Source organism: Malaya genurostris, chromosome 2, assembly GCF_030247185.1.
Source record: "Malaya genurostris strain Urasoe2022 chromosome 2, Malgen_1.1, whole genome shotgun sequence".
NCBI lineage: Eukaryota > Metazoa > Arthropoda > Insecta > Diptera > Culicidae > Malaya > Malaya genurostris.
This window is the reverse complement of record NC_080571.1, coordinates 275,863,859-275,891,172: the sequence shown is the minus strand read 5'-3', so window position 1 is coordinate 275,891,172 and position 27,314 is coordinate 275,863,859. Positions and strand designations below refer to the sequence as shown.

Sequence of the window (27,314 nt, the reverse complement as noted above, 5' to 3'; positions counted from 1 at the left end):
TTAGTGAGTAAAAGTTTGCCCAGAAACATTTCCCAAGCTGAAAGAATAAAGTCTACGAAAACCATTGCAACAATTTAATTAACAACATCAATTAAGAAATCATAGTTTTCGGCCCATTTCGCTAGCCCGAACCACCGCCGCCAATGTTTGATGTCTTTACGAATTCCATCGAGAGCATAACTAGCTGGTTTCTCATGAGCCGGCAGTAGGCGGCCGTTGATAGATTAACAACACCTTACGCACTCAACAGTTGGTAAACACATGGTGAGTGTGAGTGACTTCGCGTGTAAAACAGGTTTTAACAACTAGCAGCAAATCCTTACGCGGTCCCGAGTCACCCGACGGCAATGGGAACTTTCGTTTTCATTATGTTCATTTCTGGGCTCTGTTGACACGCGGTACCCACATTGCGTGCCCTGTTGATTTCATTCGTGACTGCATTCGAGTAGTTGCACGTGTTGAAAACAAGCTGTCTGCGCTCGAAAAATGGGGTGCACATGCCGTGAGTGAGTTACTCTCGCCTAGAATTGGCTTTCGCTTTTCAACTGAGAGTAGCGACTGAGCGCCTTCACTGGATTCATGCCGGCTGTTTGGGGGGTTTGAGTTTTTCGCGCGGTGAACCAGTCGGCGAAAGAGTTTACGCGCCAGTCGCGTGGAGAGAAAAATTTACCTTCGGTATAAAACGGTTGATCTTCTTCAATTTATTAACAGTATCAAGACCAGCGTGGTCAAGAAGTGTTGTGTTTGCTTTAGTTTTAGTTCAAAACTGATGCGTCGACCATCTAGGATGAGGTCGTTAGCACTGTTGGTTAGTGTCCTTTTTTCGATTATGTAATCTAACTAGTGTTTAGTGTTATAATAATTCTGTTCGAGAATATGGACTGATAAAACAACGAGGTTACGGACTGATTTACATCGTGCAACATACAGTGATTGGGATTCGCAAAGTCTCAATTTAATTTTAAATTTAAGTGAGCCGCCTGAAAACATTCAATACGTGGAAAATACTGACATATCAAGATGAAGCAAAAAAGGAAGGAGAAACATATCAAGATGAAGCAGTTGATTAATCTACATCTAGCCGCTGAACAGTAACTGTTTAAGGCTAAGGAATCTAATTACGTTGAACAATTTTTGAGCCACGTTGTGTTGACTTCCATTACCGGACAATCTTGTCGCAGAAAATGCTTTGCGTTGTGAAGGTTTCTGTTCTAGTGGATTTGATTAATTGGCATCGAATGCTAAATAATGCGATCGAAATCGAACTGCACTGAAGTGATGTGATTAATACAGGTCTCAAACCAAACTGTTACTAACAAGAAAGGAACTGTTCTAATCCAGTGATTAGTGATGCATTCTACATCTTGCTACATTAGTAGTGCTATAAAAAACTTTTAGAAACAAACATAAGTTTGTTACTAACAAGATGTCCGTGATTTCGTATAAGGTGTTGGTACTAGATATTGTGTGTTTCTGGGATGTTTTACTATAGTTTGATTTTCAATGATACTTAGGAACATACTCATACTGCTCGAACGGTGTTAAAGACGTAATCAAAATTTTTGCAACAAATTTTTCAATTTTCAAAGACATGAATTATGTAAAATGTTCATATCCTAGATGTTCGTCATTTTTTCTCGTACTTAGTGTACAAGTTGATGTCTGCTTGAAGCTGTACGAGACAGTTATCTCCGACAAAAATGATTGAAGTTTCTTAATCTTAAGTTATTCGGAATAACCTTCTTGATCTTCAATAAAAATCGCATGATTGCAATCCGTTTTTTCACACTACTGCTTCTAAAAAAAATGGAAAAATTTGTAGTTAAGCTCTTTCGTCGTGAGACGATTGAATGGTTCTATACGCTGCTGATCGGTTGTGGAGACTCCAAATTCCTGTTAATTTATGCTTCGCCTACAAAAAAATTCAATGCATTATGTTTCAAGAGATTGAAATTTGTAGACAATGAAGATTTACAAAAATATTCCAAGTAGCGCAATTTTAGTATTTAGCTTAAATCGTGGAAATCTTGTATCTTTTAAATGTTTAGTTTTCATACTGCTTTGCAAACTTAGAATGTAGTTTATCGAGAAGGGTGGGGTCTGTTTATTTCGTTATCACTTTCTAAGGATTTTTTGATTTGAGATTTGCAGAGCAAATCGTTACAAAGTAGTTTCATTTGGTTCTTCGTTCTGACAAACTTCGAACTTGATCCTTAAGTCAGAGGGCTTTTGCATGAGTTTCTTCGCCGAGATTAAGATCAACGTATTATTTTATTAATAAGAATTAAAAGCCAAGCCAGTTTACAATCCAGTTGTCGTATATAGGAGCCCCGGCCTGCAAGGATTCTGAAAGTCAGTAGGATCGTGGCACCTGCCATGCAATAGTTCTGTACGCTAAGATTCGGTAGCGAAATCTGTTGAAACAGAAAGTCAAATTCCACAAATGGAATGTAATGCCAAGGCTTTGCTTTTACATATCTAACAAAATTAAGCTACAATTGCTACATGAGGTGCATACCATGCTTGTCTTTCTTTATGTCATGTAAAAAAGTTTAAACAAGTGTTGAACATATTGATTGAAATTATTTTATTGACAATATTAGGTGTCACACGGGTAGTAATGAAAAATATGCTTTGTTATTAACGAAAGAGCCGCTCTTCGGATAGCGTTCAGCCAATAAATAGGATATGCAACAGAATTCAATATATCGTGATGGAACATATCGTGACATCGTGATCGAATATTCCTCTATCATACGAAAAACTATCGACTCGCAGAACGGTTACATAACTGTGCTAGAGAATATGCTGCATGTTTTTAGCATATTAGGACCCAGAAACGTTCTATTTGTACAAAAGGATCAAACTCTAGATTATTGATTTAATTTAATTTCTAAATAACTTATCGAGAATGAGTATACTTCAAAATAATAATAATCTAAAATCAAACGTAGAAAAATTCTAGCTTACATAATAACACAATCATATCGGATATCATCAGAGTCTATGATATATAAAAAGAAGTTTTTCGAATTGATTTGGAAACACTGGTAATCGTTTATACTGCTAAAAATATGTAATAACCGAGTTTAGTAGTTCTGCAGTTTCGAATTAGTCGTTAAACTCTTCAGATACGAGCCATTTTGTGAAGCCTAAAGATTGCATCTAACGTTTCCTCTTTCACGAATCATACAGATTTTAGTCGATTTCACGCCGTAGATAAGTACAAACTTCATACCTGACAATTCGGCTTCTGTATTGTTATTGCATTATTATTAATGAGGCGGATCGCAAAATTGCATCTTGACAGTAAATAAAAGGATGCATATGATCAATATACAGATTGATGTTGTTATACTATTACAAGTAAAATAGTAGGAAACACAGTAAGAAGAGCACCAAACCTCATCAGTTTGATTATAAAAGATGTGTCAAAAGTATTATGCATGCACTATGCATTTCCCGTTGATTTGTCACACTTATCTCATAGGAACTTGCGGAGGTGTTATTTCCAAACTAGAGTTTACTATTTTAAAATACAGTTATAAAATCAAACTGTTTTTGTGTTTGAGCTGTTGTAGATTGTTTTTCCCATGAATTTTGTTATTCTACTATGCAAAAGCAGCCCGTTTTGTGGAATTTGACCATTCTCGATTCTCAGTGTGCAAAATTACTGACACTAAGAACTCTTCGGGACCGGAGCACGAACATACAAGCACCCTACGCATTGAACTGCCACTCCGAGAATCTTCTATGCAAGTCACTATGAACGTCAGGTTCCAATGCTCTTGTCTCATAAACGTATTTCGACAGATTCTTACATTCAATATCAGTGTTGAAGATCAATCTGTTTTTGTATGAAACATCTAATGATAACTGTAAGAAACAGTCGAAATACGTGATAATTGGTAAGTGCACTGTGAAATAGTAATATAGAAGAACTCAAAGGAAAAGAAATCCTTAGTTTAGAAAAAATCTAAACTTTATTCAAGTTTATTGTTAAGACGATAGGCCGATAGATGCCTAACGAGTAAACAAAATGGAAAAGTCAAATAAATTGAAATCGTAGAAGTGAAAAATTGCATAAAAATCAACGCAATGGTGGGACTCGACTGTAGTTAAAGAAATGACCGTCGTCGATTTAACTCTCATTGAAAATTCGTTTCAAAGACAGCCAATGGAGATTCCCAACTCCATGTTTTCAGCTAATTCTGTTTTTTTTCGCTGATTATTTCAATTATTTATTTTGCTCAACATTTTCATATCGAGCGGTTTATGAAACTAATGCCGTTTTTCATTGAAAAACACTGGTGGCGTGTATTGCTCTGGTTTTGCACTTTCGAGCAGAAATGCAATATTTTGACGTTTCATTGCCATTTCTGCTCGAAAGTGTAAAATCAGAGCAATCCACGCCACCAGTGTTTTTCAATGAAGAACGACATAGGTTTGTTGAGTATTTTATTATCCACAAATGCAGATATAGATTATTCTACGACAAAAATGTAATTCTGTCTAAAGTAGAGTTATTACACACTTATTCATTGTACTCGTACTCGTACTCCCACTGCCACAGAGAGCAGTAGCACTTAGTTGACGCTGGTACTCAATCGCATGAGATATGATCGTCAATAATCACCATTTGTCGACCTTGTTAGTTATAAAAATCGTCAAAAATTGCTTTCGTACATATGTAAGCATGTTGCTTCATTCGCTTTGAGACTATTTCAGTGGAAGGCAACGAATTCGCACCAACAACATCAGGCTATAATTATTATTTTATCAAGAATACTCAACTGTAAGATTTCATTTTTTTATAAATCTTTTTTATAGATTAGCACAAGTTGATGACAAAGAATCTTTTCATGGGATGCACAACTCAGTCTTTAAACAATTGAATAGAAACAAGTACAGAGAACAATGAATAAATTGGATTCGGAAAATGTGTAACAAAAAAGTATATAATTAGTACCGCTTAGTACAAACCGTTCCTTGGAACCAAATCTTCAGATAAAGTATAGAATATTTTTCTATTTAAATGCAAAAGTTTAAAGAATAGTGAAATTTCTTTACACTCGCCTGTATAATGTAAATGACTGTCACAGCCTCATCAATTAGACTTGATTGGTTTAAGTGAATGACCGAGTGCATAATTTGAGCTCATTTGTTCTAATTTCAATCGAATTCTGAATACTCATTTGTACAAGTAAATTAATCTTTTATAACAGTTCGGCTGAAAAGTTCGTATCGTTTAATAGAAACACACATTTTTTTGCCAAAGTTCGTTTTTATTATTCAACATAATTGCCATCAGAGGCGATACAGCGATTATAGCGATCTTCCAACTTTTCGATACCATTTTTGTAGTACGATTTGTCCTTTGCCTCAAAATAGGCAGCGATTACCTCTTCATTGCTTCTAAATTTTTTACCAGCGAGCATTCTCTTAAGGTCTGAGAACAGGAAAAAGTCACTGGGGGCCAAATCTGGAGAATACGGTGGATGAGGGAGCAATTCGAAGCTTAATTCGTTCAATTTCAGCATGGTTTTCATCGACTTGTTTTTGATCGATTGTAAGCTCACGCGGCACCCATTTTGCACAAAGCTTTCTCATATCCAAATATTCGTGAATAATATGTCCAACACGTTCTTTTGATATCTTTAGGGTGTCAGCTATCTCGATCAACTTCACTTTACGGTCATTGAAAATCATTTTGTGGATTTTTTTCACGTTTTCATCGGTAGCAGCCTCTTTTGGACGTCCAATGCGTTCATCGTCTTCGGTGCTCATATGACCAGTACGAAATTTTGCAAACCACTTACGAATTGTTGCTTCGCCCGGTGCAGAGTCTGGATAACACTCATCAAGCCATTTTTTGGTATCGGCGGCACTTTTTTTTCATCAAGAAGTAGTGTTTCATCAACACACGAAATTCCTTTTTTCCATTTTTTTCACAATAACAAAAGTAGCTTCACTCAAAATGCAATATCTCACAAACTAATAATCAGACAGCTGTCAAATTTATACACGTATCTTTTGAAGGTTGGTACTAACGGAAAATGGTATGGATTTAATTCTAGTGGCGCCCTCTCATAGGAACGATACGAACTTTTCAGCCGATCTGTTATTATCCTTACTTGTTTTGATTTAGCAAACTATTTGTTTTGATATTTTCAGACTCAAACATCCGAAATGCATATTAACTATTATATTTGAAATAAATCAGTTGAATCTGTTATCAATATGTAAAACTTGAAATCTTGCCAAAACTGTTCAGATGTGCGAATCGTCATTTGTTATTTAGTAATGAAAGAGTTATATTTAAGTTGTGCTTGAGTGCAGATGGAATCCCACAATTCCCCAAAGACTTTCAAAAATCATCTGATTTGTTTTAAACGCTATAAGGAGTGTATCGAAAATAAGCTATCCACAAATTTCTCTTTCAAATTATGATAAAAAACGATATTTCATTCAAACTAAAAATTGATCCTTTATTGTACGAGGTCAAACTTGAGCATAAAGAAAACCGGATGAAATTTAAGTTATTCCTTCACGAGTTTTCGAACTTTTGATCGAACGCTCTTCATTAAGTTCCGGACAAGTGTTACATCGCATTTTTTTGACGCTTGAGCCCAATTTTTTTCGAACTCCTGCATGTTCCCAGCTGCCTAACCAGTCTTCTTGAAGACCCTCTTCACGATTGCCAGTAACGTTCGATGGGTCAAAGCTGAGGCCAATTTGGTGGATTGATATTTTTCTCAATGAAATGTATACCCTTTTCCGCAAGCCAATTGAGAGTGGTTTTGGCATAGTGAGCCGACGCAAAATCCGGCCAAAACAGTGGAGGTGTACTATGCTTCTTATATAAAGGCAGCAATCTCTTCTGGATTCACTCAGATCAATAGATTTCTGCATTTATAGTTCCGGTAGACCTGTCCGCATCGCTCACATCCTCCCCAACGACGACAGTAAAGTATTGTAGCACTGGAAGGGTTTTTGAGTCCTCTTTTACATAAGTCCCATCGCCCATCAAAACACATGCATCCGGACCCTGCAAAAGACGCGAATACAATTTCCGGGCCCTTGTTGCTGCTTGCTTCTTCTGTTTTACACTTTGTTCCGAGATTTTCTGCTTCTTGTAGGTCTTTAGGTGATTTCGCCTCTTGACACGCTGGACCATTCCGACACTCGTTCCTGCTGTTTTGGCAAAATCACGCATTGACATTGATTTGTTCTTCATGATTAGAGATACAACTTTCTGGTCCAGTTTCGGGTTGGAAGAACCGGGTTTTCTGCCTCTTCCTGGTAGCTCATCCTAAGAATAATGTTCCCCAAACTTATTAATTATGTTTTTAACACTAGCATGATGAATTCCAAACCGCAATTTTCGCATAGTAATACCCTTCTCACTTAGCCATGTGTCCAGAACTTTAATTTCCACTTCCTTTTCAATACGCGACATTTTGAAAACGCAGAATTTCAACCACACAAACAAGCAAAGAATCGAAAGCTGACAGCCAAACGCACAGCATGCTGCAATCTGAGCATAAAAACCATCACAAATACATGCGTACAACACAAATGTATGTGGATAGCTTATTTTCGATACACTCCTTAGTTTGGCGAGGATGTGAATTCTGCTCATGTAGTTATACCATATTTCAAAGAGCTTGGACATGAGACAATTTCCCCAGAATTTCAACGCTCTTACTGTTATATTGATGAAGCAAGGGTAGTTCTTTTGATTTCGATTTTATTTGATTTCTTAAGTTTACCGAAAGGCGTGTTTGAGGTATTCTCGGAAACTTTTTATTACACTTACGCTTGTGGTACCACTCTGGATAATAAATGAATAATTTTTGACCCCGGTGAACGACCAAAATGGTTCAGGAATCAGGAATCAGAACAAATTGGCTCAAATGGCACGTTCCCCTTGATATTTGGAGATTTGTGCCTTGCCATCAATTTGTTTTTAGCATCATTTTCCCGATATATAAGAGGGAAGGATTGAAAGGAAATGGTAAGGGTTGGACTAGGAGGATGGGAAAAATTGACGACACAAAAACACATAAAAGCAGAAGTAAATTCTGCACCCCTAAGGGATGCTGAACAATCTGCTGAGGATCACATTTAGTGGAAGCAGAAGGAAATTCTGAACCTCTACGAGGTCCCGAACAGTCTGCTGTTAATAAAACCTCCAACCCCCGAGAGGATTTAGAGATCTTACAAAAGCGACACCATTCTGCACTCCCGGAAGAATGCAGAACGACTCGCAGTATGTACGAGCAGAAGTAAATGCGGTACCCCCCAGAGGATGCCAAACAATCTGCCAAACCCTATTTAAGGTGAATACAGAAGGGATTCATTCACTCCAGGAAGAACGATGAACCCTTCTGACTATAGCTCCTTACCACATTGGGTGAGAAACGAGAGAATATCCTTCAATTTTAGCTCCGCATACACAGACTCAACCATGTATGGAGAACCAAAAACCCGGATACGTAGCTGCGTCAATGCGGGACAGTTACATATCAGATGATATGAAGTACCATAATCGCATTCACACAAATCACACGAATAATACTCAGCACGTTGAATAGTAGCCATGTGATAATTGAGTTTGCAATGTCCAGTCAGAGCTCTGACCAGAATACCTCAATGATACTTGGAGAAATGCAGTAGACACTTTGACATTTTCAGATTTAAATCTGGTAGAAATGCTTTTGTCTGAGCGCAAGTTTGCAAGCTGCGCCAGTAGCTGGCATGTTTGGATGCAGCCCAAGAACGTATCTTGTGCTTTATCCAACTAGTTGAAAGTGGTAAAGCTGGTTCAGGACCAACGAAATCATTCGTTGCACCAGCTCTAGCCAACTCATCAGCCCATTCATTTCCAGTAATACCAGAATGGCCGGGTACCCATATGAAGTAAACAGCATTTGAAATGCTGAGGTCTTCAATTTGAGTTCGACATGCGATCACTAGATTCGACCGTGAGTCATTCGAACTGAGTGCTTTTAAGGCTGCCTGACTGTCGGAACAAAAATAAATACGTTTACCACAGATCCTCTGCTGAAGTGCCGATTGTACTCCACACAGAATTGCGTAGATTTCTGCTTGGAACACAGTACAGTATCTACCAAGTGAATGAGACTGCTCCAGCCTATTTCACGACAGTAGATACCAGCACCAGCACGACCATTCAACAGAGAACCGTCCGTAAAACAAACTATGTGTTCATCAAGTTGTCGTTCCAGACAACCAGACAATCATTCCTAACGAAGAGGATAGCTCACATTGAATGTTTTAAAAGGAAAACTGCATGTGAGAGTTAGGTCACTAGGAGCGAGTAAATACTCATCCCACGGAACCATTTGAGACCACAAGCGAGTGTGACTGGAAGCATATTCTAATGGGTTACTGTTCCAAAGCCCTGTAACCCTAAGACGGTATGCACAAGATAATGCTTCTTGTTTTAGGAACACATGTAGTGGTTTAATGCACAGTAGCGCCTCTAGAGCAGCAGTAGGAGTTGTCGTGAATGCTCCTGTCATCGCCATTAGGACCATCCTTTGGAGATGATTTAGCTTTGACTGAACGGTCGCGACTTCTCCTTTCTGCCACCATACAAGACATCCATATGCTAAAATTGGTCTAACGATAGTTGTGTAGATCCAATGAATATATCTGGGTTTGAGTCCCCATGATTTTCCAAAAGCTCGTCTGCATTGGCCGAAAGCCATGCAAGCTCCTTTAATCCTGAAATCAATGTGAGCAGACCAATTCAGTTTTGAGTCAAGAATAACCCCGACGTATTTAACTTGATCGACCACAGTGACCCCTGAACCAAAGAACTGCAACGGACGAGCTCCTGTAATTATCCTACGATGAGTGAAAAGCACCATTGATGTTTTGCCCGGATTTACAGATAATCCAAACCTGACAACACCATTGTTCAACAGATCGCAGGGCTTGCTGCATTAAATCAAAGAGAGTGTTAATGCTTATACCGGTCATCAATATATGATAATCGTCGGCAAAACCATAAGTCGGAAGTCCAAGGTTATTAAGTTTCCTTAACAAACTATCAGCGACTAGGTTCCATAAAAGTGGGGATAGTACACCACCTTGAGGACACCCACAGACACTCAGCTTTCTAATCTCTGGCCTGCCGAAGCGATGATCAAAGAAGTTGATTGCTAAGCATTGCGTGTATCCAGTAAGGGAAAACCCAAGATATTCCGTTCACGACTGCAATGTTTAACCTCCTGCAGCCATTCAGCCATCGGCACGGAAATACACCTTGACTTAGGAGTTCCTATTTTTGTGGCCTTTTACGACATGGAATAGGAAACCAGTGGATCAATTCTTGGTAAAAAATAATTCCGCCGGATGCCACACGGCTTACCTGTTTGGTGGACTTATACCACCGGTACAGGTGGACCGTAGCGTTATTCTTAGCCAGTTGGGAAACCGCTACCGACACTACACGGCTATCTAGGCTGCTCAGAGAGGGAAGTTAACATTGATGGTCAACTTCCATGGATGGCCGAGCAGCCGGTCGAACGACCAAAATGGTTAAAGCCGGGATAAAATAAATGATATAAAAAGGTAATTTTTGAACACATTTTCAATTTCATATTTTTTGAAAATGTTAAAAACAGTTTTGAGTTTTTCTAAAAACAATAATTTTTAATCATCCATCAAAGTTATGTTGAAGCACATTGATGCATTAAAATACTATTTATTTATTACTAAAAATCCAGAAGTGCGAAAAAATACGTTTTAAAATTTAGGGTAATTTTTTAAAGCAAGAAATACATACTCAGAAAATTTGAAAGAAAGCTGAAAACCTTTCTGACAATGCCTAGAATATGAACAGCTAAGGCAGTGTGCCTTATTGAATTTATCGTTGAACTAAAAAAATGCCTAGAATATTCCGAATCCGCGGACCGGTTGCTTCCAAAATCAAATAAAGTGAAAATTAATTAAACCTTAGCTCCGTCAATATGACAGTTGCCGTCTTCAGTCTAAGGTCTTTCAAACATGGTGCAACAATATGAATTCCCTTTGGTGACAGATTTCACATGCTTATCCGTCTATAGCCTTTATTAGGTATTTGTAAGATAGATTATCGACTTAGGTCTCAAATATACTACAAACGCATTCTTCTCTTAATCAATCTTTTTGTATTCACAAAAAACAATAACTTAATTCGAAGAAACTGTCATCACATCGAATGATATAGCTTTATTAGTTAATCTCATATCGCCCATTCGAGGACCATCAAAATTAGCATAGACTGTTTCCCACCAATTAATTTCTTCTACTATCGGCGCTGAGCCTAAAGAAGCGACAAAAGAAGCATCAAAATAAAATGCTCATTTACACATATGGCACGTGTGAGCATATCTGCTTTCATTTGCATACAAATTAGGCGTAGCAAATACGGTCTCTTGGACTTTTTTTCTTCTGTTGAACCAATAACGACACCGAAGATATGACTGCCCGGGAATAATAAATCATCCGAAGAGGCACATTCACACTAATTATGATCATCATCCGCATCATAAAGCACCGGTTATGCGTAGAGATGAATCCGAAGCTGGAACTGGAGATGAACTGCGCAAGCGGGAGGCGTCTTCGATAACCATTCAATGCGACCGGTTTCCAAGTTTTCCATCCTCTTTCACCAACCGCTCGAACGTGTTTTCGTTTGTGGTGGCGCTTCGGGTGCGGCAGATGAAAGCATCAAGTCACTTGTCTCGGCATAGTCGGTTCTAAAGTGTGAACATATTACCGTGCTGGCAATATTTATGATAGCAATGATGACGATGATGATGGTGATGAGGTACTCTTGTTTATGCTTCCAGGTGCTCATCGGAGGTCTACCGGCCCACTGCACTGGACCACCGAAGCACTTGACATTTCAATGTCAAGGTCTATCGGCTTTTCTTGCTGATGCGATTGTTGCTCATTTGCGTGTGCTCTTCTACGTGACGACGGTTTTTGTCTGATATTCAAGGGTTTCCGATGCATACAATTTTTGTTTGGAGGTCTCATCAGCCTGTATTTCCGGCATTGCCAGCATACATAGTAGAGTGTGATTGGATTGGGTAGTAGGATTCGTTGTTTGCTTGGTAAGCAGGCACTAGCATTGGGATATGATCCATTGGGCGTTGAAAAGTCTTTTTCACATTCGTGCTTAAATTTTTTAGGGTAATATTAATAAAGGATTTTTTTTGTACCTGATAATTTGGTAGCTACGTTTTTCTACGCTAAGCTAGAATGCAACGTTTTTTGATAATGAGTATTAAGTTATGCATCCAGATGTTATCTAGAATTTGTTATCTGAAAATATTTTTTATATGTTGATGATGACTGATATTCGAACATTTTCTTCAGTATCATCCTGTCCAGCTCTTTTCTTAAGAAAAAATTTTATATAAAATTATTTCACTGTTCGTCCTTTTTCGAAACGAGTTTTAATTTTGATTTAAACATTTAGTCTATTTCTAGTCTGAAGGCGATTATCAATTCCCATTTTTTCATTTCTTTTCGTTGCTTTAATAATTTGCGTACCTTTTAATTTAGGTTATATTTAATTTTAATTTCTATGTTCCTTTTATAAATCATGTGAGAGATTTTCGGTCAAAATGCTATACTTTTGAACAAGTCGATATTTATAGAAATTAGTTATAGCTTCATAGAATTATTTTCCGATCTACCTGGATTCTCTGGTATTCAAACAAAAACGTTGCTTCTGAGATAAGTTATATCTTCATACCCAGAACTGAATTACTAAAGGAGTTTTGTATAACAAAATTGTACCAAAAGACATCTAATCAGTCTTCCTATAAACGGATTGCGATGTAATTCAATAACTATATCTTCAAAAACTTCGCTTCAACTGTAAGAAGCAATATCATACCAAAAAGAAAAATGTAAAAAACGTGCAAAACACTAATTAGTGCGCGGCGAAAATTCGTACCGAATGCATCTATTTTCAAGTTATCCTTTAAACCAACTGACTTGGACATTATTTTGCTAGCTAAATCAAGAAAGGTGAGCATTTTTATTTTGAGCATTTCATATTCTGAAGATATTGAACCTGGCAGAATTCGACCTGGTATCTCGATGAGTTTTGAGTTAAACAATTCAAAACAAAAGGTTTTTATCTAAAATGACTATCGTTTTACAAAGTATTCTTCCTGGAGATCAATACACTCTAGCATGCGATTGAACCAATTTCTGATGCACTTGTTTCATCCCGAAGAAAGTATCAGCGGAACATGCGTTGCCACCGTAATTTATGTTTGACATGTGGAAATAAGAAGACACAATCAAGGCTGTACGGTTTAGAGATGGGCTATCCGTTCGCGCACGGTTCAAAACTATGTATTTCGATACGGTCGGTGATTTTTAGAATGCAGTAGATTTTGCGTACACAAAAGTTAACGATTACTTCTTCAAATACATACAAGAAATTTCCATTGAACATTTTGTTACTAACTATATATAATTAATTGCAGAAACATTCAAATTTTCTGAAGAACGAATGAACGGTTTAGGAAAACTAGTTCCTACCGACTTCACAAATCCTTCCATATATTGAGCTTTGCATGTTTAAAATCATTAACTACAATGTAAAATTGATGGACGAATGGGGTGTGAATTTTTCGTTGAATACCTAATTTGTGCATTATATTTGCTTAAGTTGCTTTTTGGAGAAATACACTGGCATTGACCGAACCAATAACCTCTCGAGTTAACGGAAGCCAAACAACTGTCCCGTTCTATATGTTAAATAAAATAAAGCAGCATATCTTAGTTCCGTGGGATAAAACGATTCAATGTGGAATTCAGTTGAATGGAACAATTTTATCACGCTACAATGACTGCACCGAAAACCGAATGCAGTTCGGTTCAACACTGGGACGCCATTGTGAGAATTTCCTCCGCGGCTGGCAATTTAGTGATCTTTTATTATTCGCGTGCAGTGCAGTAAGCACTTTGCACGCAGATTCCGTACAGTAGAGTTTTGTTTACTTTTCAGTGCGAATTTAGTTTCAATGTAATGCTGTAATTATAATTGATGTTTATGATTGCTAAGACCTTTTGCCTTTTGAGTAGTACAGATGAACTTGTATGTCAATCAATCAATCAATCAAAAAATTGAACAATCGCTTAACAATAAATATAAATCAGACTGCTGTCGACAAGGGGCAGATCACTTTAAACATTCACATCTCCTTTGTTACATTATTCTACTAATAAATTATCCATTTCAAGTGAAATCTCATTAGATCTTTGTTAAATGCTTTGGATTCTGAAAAGAAGTGAAGGTTACCATTTCTCAAACTTTCAATGCAGTTGACAATTATTTCAACGAAAAAAATTTCGAACAAATCGATTACCTCTCGTTTGGTGAACGGCGCACAAAGTAAATCTGTGAATCCCTACAACACTAACGTTTGGCACAGAGTCGTGGCACCCATGATATTGAATGTCGTATTGATTGAAAATCGATTTCATAAAATCAAATTAATGAATATGAGAATGCTTGGTTCTATGTGGATACACTGAATTGTTTAGGAACTAAATGATAGTAATTGCAGATTATAACACTATCATTTACGGCCCTTAGAACTGTCGATTTGTATGAGTATTTTCTCCCTTCGGGTCATACTTTGATGAATTCTCCGCCCTTGTTTGAAGCGAAAACCGCACTGCGAACGAAGCGAACAATGAACGTAATAGATCAAAAATTCAAAAGAGCGGTTCTAGTGGCTACAAAAATAACAACGTATAGAATTTAAGGGTGGATTACTCAATTGCGGATTACCATTTTTCATTTTTTCGGGTCGATAAAATGTATTTTTTCTATTACTTGCACGCAAACGACCAGCAGCTGAAAGATGTAATCACGGAATTCATTTCAGGCTTTCAGAAGGTGGTGTTTTCTACGATATTGATATGCCGTTTGCTGGCTTTATTTGCATTCGTTTGGTGCGCCCAGAGAAAAGTGCGTAACCGTTTACCGTTTATTCAATAGTACAAACACATATCAGCAATAAAAGTACACTCGGAGTAGGAGAAAATCGATTTCAAACTGATTACTACTACTTTTTTAGTGTAAACTACGATTGAACATTGAAAAACTCTTTGGAAATGTGTGAAATTGGGTAAGGTTGAGTTTGTTCGGATCAACATTTTCTAAACAGAAACCAGTGTAATTTTTTTAAATTTAAAAGATTTTTTATTCAGGCCAATTTTCGTACAAGCTTTACGTGGCCGATTTAGCTATTTTTTTTTGTATTGGATCTCGTTGTCACCCTTTTTCTAGGGGGAGAGGAGCTTCCATTTTCCTCCTGCGAGGATTGAGGGGCAGTTTGTTCGCGATTCGTCTCGTCATTTATTGCCGCATCGGTGGTATTATTGTTGATTTCGTTGCTAGTTGCTGTAGATGCGTCTTGTTGTACATTGTTTGCAGTTGCTGGTTGGTTGGATGGTAAGTTGTTAACTGCAGCTGGTGTACTTTGTTCTATAGGGGATACGTTGGATGGTTTCGTTGAAGGGGATGCTTCGCTGTTGTTGGTGACTGTCACAGGTGTACTGGGGTTGCTTGGGGTTGGTGTGAAGGAAGCACCGTTGTCCTTTGGTGTTGTTGTCTCCTTGTCCAGTTTATCACATGGCTTACCGTAGTGAACAGCTTTTTGGCAATTTGACATGTGGCCATCTGATTGTCATAGATAACAAGTGATTTGCACGGGATTCTTGTATCCTGACCGAATGTCACATAAGAAGGTATAGGCCTCCTCAAGCGCATGCGTAACAAACGTACACCATTTAGAATACCGGGGAAAAAATTCTTCCACTTTTATTTTTCGATAGAGAGAATCTCTCCGTATTGGGACATAGTTTTGCGGATATAAGGATCGATGACGCTTGAGGGAAGATCATGCACATGCACTTCTATGTACAATTGAATTGCATCCAACTTTTTATAGAACTGGATATAAACAACATTATTGGTCTTATTGCATTGAAGTAAATGCACACGTTTAATGTCAAGATGCATTTGCTCCTTAAGCAAACCTTCAAGGTCTCGTATCGAAGGTCGAATTTTGCACTGTCTGAAGTCAACAACAATTGTATTCTTTCGTGTCGGCGGTAGCTTTTGTTCGTTTGGTTCACTCATTTCGAGGTCGTTCTATTGTTCACTACACAATACTGTACTTGGTTTCTTCTGTCCCGAACGTAAGCGGTTTTGTTTTATCGACTGACTTGGATGAGATGTGAATGCGAACTGAGAAACCAGTGTAACGTTGATTTCTCGAGTACTAGAATGTATAGTGATTGAGTACCATATATTTTGGATACATCATTTGTTATTTCCAGGCATTTGAAAAATGGTATTAAACCAAGTTTAACGCTCCATTCTAAATAAACGTTAGTTTTCGCACAATGAATTAAGATCAACATTACCATCTCAGAGTAAGAACTTTTCCTTCAACTTCTACTATAATTTTTCAAATGAATTTGCCCGTTTTTATAACAAATCGTTGAAAAGGTGGAGTAATTAAAAAATTTCCTAGCGATTTGACAGCTCTTGCTGAAAGTATCATCTCTAAACAAGCAGCGCCTCTACATTTCAGTTTTGCGACAATGCGCCAATCAATTGTGTGAATTACTTACTTCACTACTAGAATTTGAAACGACGCACCTACACTAAAATACGGATTAGTTACATCAAACATCCTGACACACAATTAAATATTACGAAATAATTTGTATAGTACTTTATAATAAAGTAATTGTGGTTCTGAAAAGAATCTTCTATGAAGGCGTCATTTACGTTGGAGAGTGACGAGTTGAATTTCAATGGATGCGGCAGACTTCCGTCATGTATTTCCAGGCTGACCTGCTGTACGTGGATGCGATACTGATATGGTTGGCGTAGGTACAGAACCGATTATATTTTTCAGGGAGGAAAACATCAATTCACTGGATTGATCAAGGATACAATAGGCCTATGATATGAAAAGTATTGAATATATCTATATGAAAAGTATGAACTGGCCACCAAATTAGCAACATACAGAATTTTGATGTTGATAATTTGTTTCATATGCATATTCCAGTGAAATAAAATATCAAAATGCTTTACGGGATTCATTTCTGGATTTTAGAAGGGCCAAATTGTGAAATTCTCTACGATATTAAACACTGTTCGGAATTTTTCTCGAACGCGAAGCAGGCAAATGCTGGCTTTATTTGCACATTCTAGATTTGCACTAAAGTGATGATTTTGATTACTCCGATATGCAAAAATGTACCCTTAATAGTTATTAAGATAACATTTAGAGCCATTAGAAGGACTGATTTTGTAAAATGTTCCCCATCGTTGTTCACATTTCGTTGTGTTTGTCTCCATGCAAACGACTTGCATCAGACTATTCACTAAATTTATGTTTGAGCTGTTAGTAGAATATTCTCACTAATAGTACTGTTGTTGTACCGTTGAATTCCACTATGTCACGTCATTAAACTTTCAGAAAGTCACTATTTTCACAGTCACTATTTTTCCGAAAGTGTGTCAAACGTTATAATACAGATACGTATTTCGGAATGTTATTTACATCCTTCTTCAGTGTATCGGTTTTATAAGTTTATTGAATAAACTATTGAATAAACTTATAAAATCGATACACTGAAGAAGGATGTAAATAACATTCCGAAATACGTATCTGTATTATAACGTTTGATACACTTTCGGAAAAATAGTGACTGTGAAAATAGTGACTTTCTGAGAGTGTAATGACGTGACATAGTGGAATTCAACGGTACAACAACAGTACTATTAGATCAGACTCTTGTTTGAAGCGATATTCACGATCAAAAACTTATCACTTTCTCAGAGGGTAAATTTTGAAAAGGTAAAATTAGTCGTATTCTTGACAAAAAATCATGTCAAACATCTTTATCTATCATTTAGGGGTTAGCCAAATTTTGTTCTAGGGCACATAACCGTTTTTATTATTTTTTACGTTTCGTCTTTGACTCATCATGACTGCCGAGTTTAGCACTAAGCAGTTCAATTTGAACTGCTCTGCACTGATGAGTCAAAGACGAAACGTAAAAAATCTTTATCTAACTAATAAAATAACAAATATACATCGACGACTGTATACAGTTATGACTCTCTTCTATCGTACAAAGGTTTTCTATCACTCATTTCTAAATTACATTTTTCAAGTGATAGAATTCATCAGAACGTAATTTATGTTGGCTCGCATCATTTCCCTTTCTTCGTCATGAACATATTATGTATCCGACCATCCCTTCACTCACTGCAGGTTCATAAAAAAGTCAGCCTCTCTACGAATTTCGGTAGCTACTGACGGGATAATCACGGCTCTTCAGAGCTGGCAAAATTATCGCGGACATTGTTTACTGCACGCACAAATAGGCATATAATTGCAGTATGCGAATAGTGCACGTATTGAAATATAAGCAAACAACCTTTACTTTTCGTGTTTACCTCGTTAAAGCAGTTCTTCGAAAAAATAATTATTTTCTTATTACTAAGATTAACCACTAGCACCTCTCAAAACTGACCTTTAAAGAAGAGTGGTTCAAAGTCATTTTACCGAAAATATTTATAAGAATGCCACCCCGCCGAAAGGGTAACTTCACTAAAACATTCAGTTGTCCTACAATGGCAATACAATTGATTTCAAATTCGGAAAATTTTCAGATATTAGTGTTTAAATCCAGTAAAATTTATGAAAATGCGTCATAAACTCATAATGAACGAAATATTGCTACAAACCGAAATCATTCTTGTAAAGTTCAGTATGAAATGAACAAGTTAGATTTTCATTAATTGCATAGTATGTGTAATTAGGTTTCTGTGTATCTAACTATCAACTTGAACATCTGTTTGAACATAAAAGAATTAGCTCTGCATACTTTCTATAGGCGTATGTATGCACAACTAGTAGTAAGCGATATTCATAATTTTAATATGTAGTAGAATCATGTTTCTTGTTGATCAAAATTCGATATATTTGAATTACTAATCACCATTTCCAATCTATCTTGCTTACCGCAGGTAATATCTGGCTGCCTTTGTGCCACATGGGCTCTAGCGGATGAATCGGTCGCAGTTCGCGAGAAACGTAGTCCGACTCCGTTCTTCTTCAACAAAGGGCACGATGATCACCACCACCACCCGGAACCGAAATGTGTGTGGGAGAAGAAACTAGCCTGGAAGGAGGACTGGAAGAAGGTCTGGGAGTCGAAGAAGATCGAAGTGTGGAAGTCCGAATGGAAGAAACAGCAGATTCCGGTCTGGAAGAAGGTCGAGGTACCGATCTGGCGTGAAGTCAAGGTGCCCGACTGGAAGATTGTGAAGACGCCTTACTGGAAGGAGACCGAGATTCCGGCCTGGAAGGAAGTCAAGGTGCCTGACTGGAAAAAGGTAACGAAACCGGTATGGAAGGAGGTACAGGTTCCCGTGTGGAAGGAAGTGCAGGTTCCCGAATGGAAGCAAATCTGGGTGCCGGACACCGTGAAAGTGGGTATCCCTGGTGAGAAATACCTCGGTAAGGACGAACACGGTTGGGAGTACACGAGCCACGATCTCTGGAAGAAAAAGATGGTCTGGAAACCACTGTGGAAGAAGGTATGGAAGACCGAAAAGAAGGAAGAGTGGAAGACTGAGAAGAAGCTGGAATGGAAGGATGAATGGGTTCAGGTATGGCGTACGGAAAAACAGCAAATCTGGGTAAAGAAGAAGGAAGAAGCGTGGAAAGAAGATAAGGTTGAAGTGTGGCGCATAGAGAAGAAACAGGAGTGGGCTACTGAGAAGAAGCTCGAATGGAAGGATGAGTGGAAAGAAATCAAGGTCCCAGCCTGGAAGGAAATTCAGATACCAGCTTGGAAGAAGGTGTGGAAGCCGGTTTGGGAGAAGGCCTGCGTCCCAGTCAGCCATGGATGGCATTAGTCTTGTATGTTAGTGAATTAGGATTTAAATTTTAGTTAGTCTCGTATCACGTAGGCTCCTCTTGAGATGTGCGCCCCTGCCGAGTACGTAACGTTAATCTAGTACACACATGTATCTTAAGCTATATCTTTCTCTTCATTTTCAATGTCGGAATATTTTTCCTCTATTACATCCAAAGAAACAGAGAAAGAGTGCTGCTCTGGACACGAGAGAGAGAGAGAGCGCGAAAGAGCCAGAGCTAAAGATCGCCCGATTTTTTATTGCAATTTACACACAGAAGCCATAAACTTGCACCTTGGTTACAACTCCACAGCATCGCAATTAATTGATCGTCTTCGCGAGGCACAGCAAAAAAGATTTCTACTACACTTTTCGCAGTTTATGTAAATACTTTCTTCTCAATTGGTCTATTATCTCACACTACTTCCCAAACACAAAATATTTCTTCCCCAACCAACAGTCATGCATCGAAAGCAGACGTTGTAATAGTTTCCTATATTCGTTTACAATGAAGCAATAACATAATAACTGTTCTTTTTTGGTGAATTAACCATTTTACGTCTTGCTTCGAGGCGTCCAACATCCCAAGCCGATCGGTTACAACTTGTCCCGGTCTCTTGATGAAGTTATCGAGTTGGACATCGTGTGCCATTAAAATGGGTAATGATTTGTCATAGCCTCGTCTATCTATGTGACAAATTCACACAAAATCAACGGGACCAGCCATGATTCAACCCACGAACATTGTTACGGAAACCGTTCCGTGAACTCAATTCAATTTGCTACCTGCTCGCAATTGGACGCAACCGAAGTTGGACAAAGTACTGAAATAGTCTCCGAAGCAGAGAAGTAATTCGAAGTGACAATTAACGGTCAACGTTCATTCAATTTTGGTGCAGCTCTATTTATCTCATAAACATTAGCTCATGTTCCGCGAAGCCCTGAACAAGAAGGGGGCGCGAGTACTACATTCATATCCGATCCGCCGGATAAAGATTTCCCATCACTTATTTTTACCAGCAGACAAAACTAAGCAATTGCCGAGTCCATCCAACATCAAGAGCCCCGGGAAAACACCTTCGAGCTGATTTTGTATTTATGATGTGGAATAATTAAACGCGAAACTGGCGAAATGCTCGAACCGAAAGGTAACTTTCCACCTTGCTTATGCACTCGTTGAAGTCACTGGATGGGGCTGATACGGTTTCGGAAATGAGTGCACAAAAATGGTAAATAGTATGAGGAGTCTATCCGGAAGCCTCGGGTGCGGAACAACGGCTCCGAGACAGACGCGTTAAAATGGGGGAAAAGAAAAGGTTGGAAAATCAGTTGGCTGTTTATGGTGCGTCGGAGGTGAAGCGAATTAGGAAGATTCAGAGACCGCGAAGAGCGCTGGAAAATGCTAAGTAGTGCGTAAATGAACTTCCACTATAGGGTCTAGTTGTTACCATCAGGTTCACAGCAAAGCGATCGTAAAAGTGAAATAATTTTAGATTATGATTTATTTTTGTATATTTTCATACAAAAAGCAAATTATAAATCATGTATTTAACAACGAACGGAGAAACTTTTTGGTGTAACTCTTATTATGATTTTATTTTCCTTGAATGATGCTATCGTGATTTATAACTATTCTATTTTTATTTACGAAAACGAATCCAATTTGCGAACGAAAACTGTTGAAGAAATTTTGTACATATTAAATGTAACGAGTTAATTATTTTGTAAATAGACTTTCTAATCGACAAAGAGTTCAACAAATAAACCCGAAGAAAAACAACCATGCTCCAAGCGGTATCAAGTTCATTACTGATGACCTTATCGGGCGCGGAAAAACGATTTTCACCTTGTACTAGGAAACACCAGCGGCGTATGTGTCCACTTCCCGCTGTCCCATAAACTGTCACAGCTGTTCCGCAACTGATTTGGAGTCGAACAGGTAAGACCACGGTTTCGTAACCTGCAACTTGTCGACTGTAGTCAACAACTTTTAACTCCGAATTACGCAAAAAAAAAATCCCAGCCTCATAATTATGGTCCGCTTCGACTAGCAGTCGGACAGATGAAACCTTTTTGTCCACCACCGTCCAGAAACAGAAGTTGTTGTGTTGGATCTTTTAAGGTCTCCGTATGTATGCCAACGTCTGGGAATGGAAAGCACCCATTGCCTCTTAAATTCGCAAGCCACCTCAGTAACGTAATCCATTTCCGCTCTCGTCAGTAGTTAATTCAAACGTAATTTAGGAAAAACTGAGTGTGTGTGTGTGTGAATTGGCGCGAAAAGATACCGGTCGCTTATGCTGCGATGTAGTTAAGCGAAGTTTGAGATTCAAGCGCGAGTCAAGTTTATGGTTGTGGAATGTACTTTTACTTTTATTCCCACGCTGAACCGTAAACTTGAAAAAAATAACATTACGCGCTGGTGTGTAAAATGGTTGTTAGTAGAGCAGACCGCATGTAATGGAAAAATGGCTCTTTGCTTTGGATGGGTGCAGCCGATTGAGGAATATGATTAGTGTTTTGATATGTTCGGTGGTGCGGCATACAGTGCAATAAAGACCGGCATCCGAAGTTGTGACCTAGAATGGCTGAGCTTATTTTATATAAGGGATGAGGGATCGGAGATGAGTCCAGCTGTTAAAAAGTTGTATATCTAACTGCACAGTATGTTTGTGTTTTATCATTTGAAAGCATTACGATGTTCTTGAAATACATTTTGAGCGGTATCAACCTGTTATTAATCACAATGTACAAAGAAGAAAGATATTTTATGATTAGTAACTTTCAAACTATTCTCTTTAAGGGGCTTCTGTTTTTTTTATTAAATATTTTTATTCAGTCCTTTTCGCGTACAAGCTTTACGTAACCGATTTGCTTACAATTTTGTTGCTTGAGAATAGTTTTGTTTTTTGCTATTGGATCTCGTTGGATCACATTGATTGCAGTTGGTTGGTTTGAGGCTGAAAGCATTTTTGAAGCAGAGGTACCGGGCTCATTTGTTACCGTTGCTGAACGGAACGGTTGCCCTTGTTTTCGCAGTTCCAGTGCAAGGTTTGCCGTAGTGTGCAGGATGTTCACAAAACTGACATGTAACCGGCTGATTTTCATAGGTAATCAGAGTTTTACACAGATGTATCTCACCTTGACCACTAATGATGTAACATGGAATTGCCTCACGTAGTTGCATACGTACCGCTCGGACGCCATTCCGGATACCAGGGAAAAATTCCGCCATACTTCCCTTTCGATGGAAAGAATTTCGTCGTACTACGACATATTTTCCCGAACGAACTTATTGCTGGCCTGCGGGGAAAAGTCATGCACGCATACTTCTATGGCACAGGGATTTTGTATTGAATATTGTCACACTAAACGCTATGTCCCTCGTTATTAACTAAAGCGAATGCAATTGCATCACTTTCACGTTTAAATATAATGTACACACAGTTAGACGCCTTGTTGTATTGAATCTCAGTTACATTATTAGCGCCTAGATGCATTCGTTCTTTAGGTAAAATTTCAATTTCGTTTGCTGTGGGTCTAACTTTACAGCACTTGGAATCAATACAAATTGAATTTGGTCTTGCAGGCCAAGTTTCAGGCTTTTTTAAATCGTATTTGCCCATTTCGTACACTCTATTGTTCACTACACTGTATTGTCTTTGTTGAGACGCGATCAGATGCGAGCACGAACTGACTTCTGTACTGCCCATACTCGCATATCAGTCCCATATCGATTTTCGACAATATTGAGTTAGCTTGAGGAATGCAATCCATCCTCAATATACTCTCAGAAATTTCAATAAAAGTTGAGGGTTTGTTCAGTAAAATGTGAAAAAATATCAACTAATGTCTGTCCCATATGCAAAGTACCCGCATATCAGTCCCATTCAGTGCAAATTTCAATAATTTCATTTGTTGCAATATTGGAATAACAAAAGTGTATTACCGATATTTCATGTAATAATGCCATGATTTAGCATTAGGTAGCATAATAAATGAAAAAATTTGAAAATAAAATTTTAATCGTCTTTTTCTCGACATGCCGATTTTCCATATGGGACTGATATGCAAGTATGGGCAGTGTAGTTCATGCATGTTTTGGAATGATGATTGTGACATTGCGAGTAATCAAACTATATTCCATAATGGAAATGAAATCCAAATGAATTTTTTTATGCAGTGATATTGACGATATTAAATTAATACTTGAAAAATCGATACCTTATATTATGAAATAGTTGAATACTCGACGACAAGACAAATGCATTAATACCGATAATTTCGGTAATTTTACCTGCCAACAACGACATTGAAAACACCGGGTACATACTTGAAACCGGTTCTCGAGTTCGGCGAATTGAATCGGCAACAGGACATTTTACAGATATTTCAGTAATTCACATACTCTTTTCCGAATTTGTTAAAGTAATATGCTGATATCTCGGTAAAGCGCGTTCTTTTGCCGAAGTTTGGCATAATATTATGCAGTAAACGTGTCAGTAAACAATAAACATACCGAAATTAGCAAACCCGTTTTCCGTTCTATCATTGATGACTCGGTAATTCATGATTCAAACTTGATCCCTTTTGTCGAACTAATAAGAAAAATTTCTGCTGACAAGTTTGGCAATAATTGATAGTTAATAAGTTTAGGTTCGCCGAGATTCTCAGTAATTATAAATTTTTTCCGGGACGGTTACCGAGCACTCGGCTGTGCAAAGCAAAGCATTTTTTTATCGAGATTCAGCAATAAAATTTTTGTGTGTATATTCTGTCGAGATGACAGCTGATAGTTTGGCTATTATTATTCATCAAAAACTAACACACAAATCGTTGGATCGTTTTCCCATTTAAAAAGCATTTAGTTTCCAATTTAGGAAATATTTTCGTTTAAAGTTTTGCAGTTCGTCATGTCTCTGAATATTTACTAATTGATTCGTCACAAAACATGATCAGTACTTCACATAATTACCCCACTATTCAATGTTGGATGACTTATTAATTGATAATGTTCACTTACCACTTGTTTAATCAGCGATTTAAAATTTCTAAAATTACCCGCTGTGCAATGAAAATCTTCTGAAATATGAGATGAAAATTTGCACTTAATTTTCTTGATTGGCACTTCTTTTTGTCTCATTTCGTATCGCAAGGCTGCCAAGTTTTTTCATAATATTACGTTTTGCCTTTCTCATATGGAAAGGTTATGCAATCACTTGAAAAACCGACTAGTGAAAATTGGCCCGGAGGGCCAAGTGTCATATACCATTCGACTCAGTTCATCGAGCTGAGCAATGTCTGTGTGTGTGTGTGTATGTGTCAAATAATCTCACTAGGTTTTCTCGGTGATGGCTAAACCGATTTTGACAAACTTAGATTCAAATGAAAGGTCTCCCAGTCCCATACGGAATTCCTGAATTTCATCCGGATCCGACTTCCGGTTCCGGAGTTATAGGGTAAAGTGTGTTCAATATTGTACACCGTCTGGTCTCAAAACAACACAAATCGATAGTCATTATCAGTAGGCAACTAAACAAACCGATTCCGGCTATCCTGGTACCCGGTATCCGGTTCCGGAAGTACCGGAAATAGTGGTTATATATACGAAAATGGATCTCACTTACTTTTCTCAGCGATGGTTTGACCGATTTCCACAAACTTAGATTCAAATGAAAGGTCCTACGGTCCCATACGAAATTACTGCATTTCATCCGGATCCGACTTCCGGCTCCGGAGTTATAGGGTAAAGTGTGTTCAAAATTGTACACCGTCGCTTAAACTGGCGGAACAAAAACCGTAAAAAATGTTATAAACTGGACTCTAAACCGTTATTTCCAATCTTAGGGTTAATTGAAAGGTCTTATGGTCCTACCAAAATTACTGCATATTTTCGTATGCGACTAACATTTAAATCGTAATTTAGAGTGCGTACTAGTAGAGTTTGTACGTCATGTTAGTTGGTGGCCGTACGAACCGACTTTGATTATACCGGTTCTCGGGATCCGGTGCCGGAAGTGCATATAATAGTGAACCCACTTCGTTTTCTTAAGGATGACCTACGAGAGCAAAGTATTGTTTCATTCTGTATGTTATACTAGTTAATGCACAAACAATCTCTTGGTTTCTTTCAAAAATCGAAGAAAAAATTGTTGAATAGAATACCACAATATTATACATGAGAAAGGCATCATTACACCACTAGGTGGATTAAAACAGGTTTTTTTTCTTTTATTAATTACCATCAATTTTTTTTCGGTATCCGTGACATTGGTTTGATGATATTTTTATTTCAAAAGAACAGTTTTGGCTCCGAATATTACTAGAAAGTGCGTTTTATAACCTTACAAAATGAGCTGGATGAACTCCGATTGACAGCTATCAGTGGTTTGTTTAACTGTTCATTCCGTATCATTCTATTCTGTTCTAGGTTATTCCCATATTAGGTTTTGCACGATGACAACACAAATGAATTGCCGATGAATCAAGTTCATCTTTGACAGTTGCCGTGTTTTGTTTTGCGACTGCAAGTTAAAGATTGAAAAAAAAGACGAAAAAGTGCCTGTTAAAAACGTATTCTACAGTGAAAATAACTAAAAAGATTGCCCTGTATGTGTTTCCAGCATCAAGGAGCGATATATGTATGAATCTGTTGAGTGTTAGGCGACTTGCAATTTGTACATTCGAACGATGAACTTCTGAAAACTTTTAAACTGTAAACAAGTACACGTCGATTGTCAAGAAAAGTTCATTCTGTTCATTTTTGTGAGGTTATGTCATGTTCGTGCAAAACCTAATTTTGTTCCTCGTTATTCCAGTGTAAACAAACCAGCGATTTCTGTCAAAGGTGAATTTGATTCATCGACAGTTCATTTGTGTGGTCACTGTGCAAAACCTCATAACCACACGGAACCACCCGCGATCCCATTTCAACCAGAATATTAGTTGATTTTCTGAATTCGATTGGTTAAAATTTGGTACAACTAATCGATTGTTGTTTTAACTAAACTGTCATTTTTGTTTTTCGATTAGCAGAAACGATGGTTGAAACAACTAATTTAACTGTTTGAAAAACAAAAATGCTGTGTTGTTATTGAAACAAAATTCTGTTAGTTGAAAAATAAATCGGTTTTATTTGTTTGTTTGTTTTGAGATCAGTAAAGATCTAAATTCTAAAAAAAATACTTCTGATTCGATCGGAAATGATTGATGTAGAAAAACGTTTTTAATCAGCGAAAGTGCCCGGAGGGGCGAGTAAATTAGCGAAATTATTAAATTTACCTAAAATGATGCCTTCAAACGGTTGAAC

The 27,314-nt window shown here is 37.8% G+C and overlaps 1 protein-coding gene across 1 annotated transcript; it reads left to right on the top strand.

The window, feature by feature from the left end:
* Positions 1-705: 705 nt before the first annotated feature.
* Positions 706-21,785, top strand: LOC131430175 (golgin subfamily A member 6-like protein 25). The gene is made up of 2 exons (XM_058594910.1): positions 706-808; positions 19,112-21,785. Exons 1-2 carry the CDS (start codon positions 770-772, stop codon positions 20,003-20,005), a joined length of 933 nt encoding a protein of 310 aa, XP_058450893.1. The 5' UTR covers positions 706-769; the 3' UTR covers positions 20,006-21,785.
* Positions 21,786-27,314: the final 5,529 nt, after the last annotated feature.